We start from the raw sequence: 5,867 nt of genomic DNA on the forward strand, positions 1-5,867 counted from the left end.
CTTGATCTCCCACACACGTACGAGTTTGGTTTTGTCAAAATTGCTCTTCTTTTAAGAGAATGGTAACCAACTCATCAAAAGTAAGGGCATTGGGGTTACCCTTCATCACATGAGCTAAAGTGTAGATATAAACCCTAGTATGAATCCAGTAGAGATTTGTGCGAACAATAGATATGAAAGAACAATCTAGATAGGCCTCATCAATACATGCTAGTTGCTCCCTAAGACCTTTAATCCTTGTGAGGAACTCATCCATGAAATATCCCTCATTCATATGCTCGAACTCTAACTTCTTGCACAAAGTAGTAGGCCACTTGTGCCTCTCGTTATGCACTTGGTAAAGCGTAGCAAGCACATCCCAAGCATGCTTCATAGTTTTACATGAGCGAATATGATGAATAATGCTCTTTTTCACTAAAAGTGCAACTACTGCATGTATTCTATAGCTTTTAAGAAGTTGCATTGGCTTGCCTAAGAGTTTAAAATTAAAATACCACGGCCATAAGTGTTTCTATAACAATCGAGACGGCATATCGACGATTACATCAATGGTTATACTAGGAGATAGTTATACCAACAATTATATGAACAGTTATAGGGACGATTCTATTGCTCTTGTAGTTTTTCCCTTGATTTTTTCTAAAGCATTGGAGAACATCGTCACTATAGAGCTGGCTAGTGTAGTGAGCATGGGTCTACCACTTGTAATTAATGAAGATAAAAGTAGATAATGAGAAGGTACAAAGGACCATATGCAACAAGGGTAGGGATGGAGGGTGGAATAAATTAATTTATATAAAGAATGTATGTTCACTCCTTTAGGTGTCATGAAGGGACATATTGTACAATAGTGTTAAGAGTCTTCCTATTATAAACATATAGGTGTTGAGTTCAAATCCTTATTTCAAGAAGTTTACATTTAAAGGTTACTCTAATTAGGTAAGGATCTCTTAGAACTTTATCATAAAGTCTAGACCTTAAATTATGTAAAAGGCAATGATTGATATAAGAAATATAGACGTGACCATTAGGAGACATTATTAATAAGCACATGTAAAAGGCAATGATTGATATAAGAAATATAGATGGGGTCATTAGGAGACATTATTAATAAGCACATGAATTTGTGCTTGATCCATCATAGAAACCTTATTCTTACTTATTTGTAGTGCGTCAAGATGTTACATCCAAAACCACATTCATTCCTTGTTATAAGTATTTAATTTATAAGAATGTAGACACCATATCTATAGAAAGGCTTTAAAGATTAAATGGAAGTGCATAGGCAACAATTTGCCTTAAATCACTAAATCTAAGAAATATAAGATAACCGATCAATGCAGTTAGGTTAGTGAACTTGAAGTGGACCTTATCAATCCACACCTTCAGCCCACCTAGCATATAATCATGTGAGATTTACACCTAGCATATGAGATTGCTAAAATTTTTATGGCAGTTGGAATAGCCTATGAAGAAAAGTTTCTATGGAACTTGAAGCCTCATATAATTTTTAATAGCCTATGATGGAGCAAGAACTCCCTTGTGTGTAATAATTGGGGACCATCTTCATAAATTTAACGAGAAAGGGCAGCAACATTTCAAGGAGAGGCACATAGTTTAGGTATAAAAGCAATTCCATCTATCAATCCATCACCCAAGCGGTTCTCTGGCAAAGTGCAGAAGGGCAACTTACGCCATAATTTTTTGCCAATCTCATACAACAACATTGGCATATCTTGCTTACACCCACTCACATACAGAAGCACTAACCCTTGGCAACCTACACACATGAAGGAGGTTCTTCCTCCAAGGAGGAATTCAGCAAGTAAGGTTGGAGGCATTGAGTCAATCATCACCCATTCAGTCATCTTGACGAGTTCCCAAACGGAGACGTTGATACAGGTTTCATCTCCTTGCAGGTTTGCTCCCAACATGAAAAGGCGGCCTTCCCATTCAACTACTGCATTGCTAGTAACCAACGAGTCTGGGACCGATGTGGCCGGGAGGAGGCTCCACGAGTCGTTCTTGAGGCTGTAAGCAGCCAGAGCATCCGAGCACCATGTGTACAAGGAGCCATTGCAGGAGATAGTGCTAAGGACGAGCTGGGGGGCGCGGGGCATGAAGGAGGTGACCTTCCAAGCTGCATGACTATCGCCGTACTTGGAATCATAAACCTCAGTGGAAATGCTGTCCACAGAAATGTCATCGTTACCTGCGACCACCACTCTGTAGGAAGATGCAGCAGCAGCATTATTAATATCGTTATGATCGGTGGCTATGCCCACCGTCTCTAGAAAGGATGGGGGGGTGATCATGGGGGGTAGCTTCCTCCAAGCTCGGGTGAGAGGGTTACAGACGGTGAAGGCCTTCTTCTGGCCGTCCAGACACGAGGTAAAACAGACGAGGCCGCCCGAAGATGCGACGGGGATATGGCGCTCCGCAAGGGCGAAGGAAGGCAAGGGGATGCGGTACCACCTGTTGGTGGAGGGGTCGTAGGTGGAGCCGTCCTGGTAATCGTGGTTGGTGAACATGAGGAACCAAGGGCCCTGCTGCTCTCTGGCGGGCGCTAAGAGCGTGGAACGGAGGCGGAGGAATTGCGGAGAGGCGATGACGGCGTGCCATTTCTTGCTCACGCTGCGGAAGCGGTGGAGGGCCACGATGGGTAGGCACGCCACGATCCTCTCCAGGAGGTGCTCCGGGAAATCGCCCCAGATGCACGGGTCCAAGAAGGGCGTCGTACCCGCCGTGCCATCATCGCCTTGTGTTGCCTCCGCCTGCAAAGGTGTCGGCGTACTCTCGTCGTTCATGGCGCCTACAATTTTCATCGCGCTCAGCAATTGACTTGAGGCACGACGAAGACCAGCGAGGCGCCGTTTCACTTAGAAATTACATTCCTGAATCTCTAATAGGGACATACAATGTGAAAAAACAAATTCAATTAATTCCTCTCAAGGTTGATGTTATCAATTAAACTCTAAATGTCGACGTTATCAATTATTGACAATCCTCCTCCGAAGGTGTGATGATAGGACACGCCCCTTGCGGTTAGCGTAGCATCCTTCCCGTTTCCACCAACTGCCAGGAAGATGAGGAGGCGAGACGACAAATCTTTGCAGTGTAGTATCCTGCTCGTTTCTGAAAGATACTCCCCATATTCTTGCAAGAAGGCACAATGGCGTTCTCGAGGGTGGTGGGCAGGTCATAGCAAGTGTCTAAGAAGGCGGCGCTGGGGCGCAAGCTACAGTGGTAGTGTGCCATTCGCGTGCGAAAAACATCGCGGAGCTCGTCTCATAAGCCGTTGGAGCGAGGCGCGATATGATGGTTCCCTCGTCACCGTCAGGAGCAATGTCGAAGGCACAATGAGGTATGTCAAGGAATTGATCGGACACAGTAAGGCCGATCAAGGGGACGTAATAGAGGGAGGTGTCGGCGGGGTGGAAGTAGTAGGCGAAGGACGATGTGGTGCCACCGCCTGCATCGCTAATGAAGAAGACGAGTACAATGTCCCCAGGGAAGGCGGTAGCAGCAATGGCAGCTTCGATGACCTCGGGGTGGAGGTGCCCCGCCTTATCGGAGCGTGTTCGATGACGATCTAGGCGATAGCTAGTCCCCCACCATGTCCTCCCCCTTTGGCCAAGGAACGCGTGCTCATTAGCCTCTTTGCCAATGCTGGTAGCACTTTTTCTCTTAAAAGTTATAAATTTAAAAATTATATATTAATTTAATAATTTTAAATTTAAATGGTTGGAATAGGGGCCTACGTTGATGAGCGTGAGAAGAGCTTTTAAGTTATTTTTTTAAAATCTGTGTATTCAGGCTCGTTGTTATTTCGGAGTCTCATACAGTTCGCCAAAGATATCTAGCATTAGACCAATTTCCTAAATTTGGTATGCCCCTATTATTTCTTAAATTATCACTAATTTGACTATATGTATTTTGAATTTTTAACTTATTCCTTTTTTTGTTAATATGTAGTAAAATGTCAAAAATGAAAAAAAGAGCAAGAGAAATAATGACTGAAAATTTTATAAATTCAACTAATGAAAGCAATGATGTTTCAAGCATAGAACCTAAGAAAAATCATGGTAGAACCTAAGAAGCTGTCTAATGAAGATGAAATGTTAGATCAATCCAATGTCAACTTGAAAGTGCTTGAGCTAAGTGTGACAATATCATTAGGTGGTAGTGACATTGATGAAGCATTACTAAATAATCTTCATGATTTAAAGAATGCCTTGCTGGTAGTTGCTCATTGGAAAGAGAAGGCACAGTTTTCTATTTACACTATCAAATGGTCATTAGAGTTCATGCAAAGTCAATAATTGCAGTTAATAAGCTCATCAAAAAGTATCTTGGATAGGATAAGAATAATCCTGTTGGTGGCATTGTAATGTGTAGAGCATTAAGGTAGAAGAACATGCACACATTTCATGGTATGATAGGCTATTGTATAAAAGATCTTGATAAGCCTCATTATAAAAATGTGTCACATACTATTAGTATTGAAGATATTTCAATGGGAATAGAAGTTTACATGCAATATGGTGCAGATGATTTGAAGAACAAAGTTTATCTTACTCTAACAAATATTTTTGATAGAGCATTGATGTTTTGGAAGTTCTATTTAAAGCATCCTTTAGGCAATAATTTTTACACCACCATTTATAAAATGATCAAGACAAGAAAGTACTACCTATATTCTAATTGGATAACACCATATCAAGGAAGAGGAATGGAGCTTCAAAAAGTTGATGATTTATGGAGGGCAGTGGTATATCCATCCAACACAACAATGAAAGATATCTTTGACATTTTTATTAATAAACAAAATTTCGATGCTTCACATCCAAGATTAGATTGGTTCATGAATAGATGGAAAAGAAATGAGAATAAAGTTGACGATTTGAGGTATGCCTTTAATGAGGATGAAATAGTAGAGAATTTATATAAGACAAATAAGTAAACAATTGAAATAATGGAGGAAGAGCAAACACATAGACCGGGTAAAGAAATAGAAAAAGAGAAAGACATTCCTATTGATATTGAAGATGATGATAGTGACAATGAGGAGAACATCCACAAGCTAGAATATATTCCTTTATTCCAGAAAAGGAAAATTGGTATTGTAATAACTGGAAATATAAAAAAATGACATTTTTATTATGTTTCTACCAAATGTGAATCCATAGGAATTTTTGTCATGAAAAATAAAAAATATCTATGGTTTTATTATGGTTGTCCCCTTTCTAAAAGGTGAGTGAATAATTTTTCCTGAATAGTTGAGTGAATAGATTATATTATAGATGGGGATGTTAGGCTGTTATAGCAAGTTGGAACGTCTAGGTATTCTAGACCTTCAAGCTCATTTCACGGCCTAAGTAGGGTATTGTAAAGGATTGAGATAATACATGTCAACATAGAAGGTAGAGATGTAGTTTATGGATTGGTGTTGGCGTGATAGTCTAATGGTAACCCCTTGATCAAACCTAAAATTGCCATGAACCTAATGAAGAATGATGGTATAGAGGAATACCTGAACTCATCATGGAAACCTAATTGGACACTTGAGGTTTGGTTATATAAATGCGGGAATATATGGGAGATGAAGCACCCATTGAATTTGAAAGTTTTCCTATTGAGAGTGATGATGGGTGTTCTCCCCATTGGTGGGAAAATATTAAAGAGAAACATGGGCTCATGTATATGTGGTAGGCATAGGACTAGGGGTGAAGATTCTTGGCACTTGCCTAGCCATTAGTAGTGGGCTTTGGAACATGGATCTCTTTGGCTAGAGATGCACATGTGGTGAAAAAATATGGTGGAGGGCTCAGTGAAAGAGATTGTGTTTTGGAAGAAGAGTATGGCTG

The 5,867-nt window shown here is 40.6% G+C and overlaps 1 protein-coding gene across 1 annotated transcript; it reads right to left on the reverse strand.

Moving 5' to 3' along the window:
- Positions 1-1,277: 1,277 nt before the first annotated feature.
- LOC147617548 (F-box only protein 6-like) lies at positions 1,278-2,825 on the reverse strand. Its single transcript, XM_086775458.1, has one exon. The coding sequence runs from the start codon at positions 2,823-2,825 to the stop codon at positions 1,599-1,601; it is 1,227 nt and encodes a 408-aa protein (XP_086631584.1). The 3' UTR covers positions 1,278-1,598.
- Positions 2,826-5,867: the final 3,042 nt, after the last annotated feature.

This window comes from Cibotium barometz, chromosome 36, assembly GCF_041138505.1.
Source record: "Cibotium barometz isolate CiBa-2024 chromosome 36, ASM4113850v1, whole genome shotgun sequence".
Lineage (NCBI taxonomy): Eukaryota > Viridiplantae > Streptophyta > Polypodiopsida > Cyatheales > Cibotiaceae > Cibotium > Cibotium barometz.

Excerpts from the sequence above, each read along its gene's own strand:
- LOC147617548 (XM_086775458.1), bottom strand. The coding sequence starts at position 2,825 with ATGAAAATTGTAGGCGCCATGAACGACGAGAGTACGCCGACACCTTTG.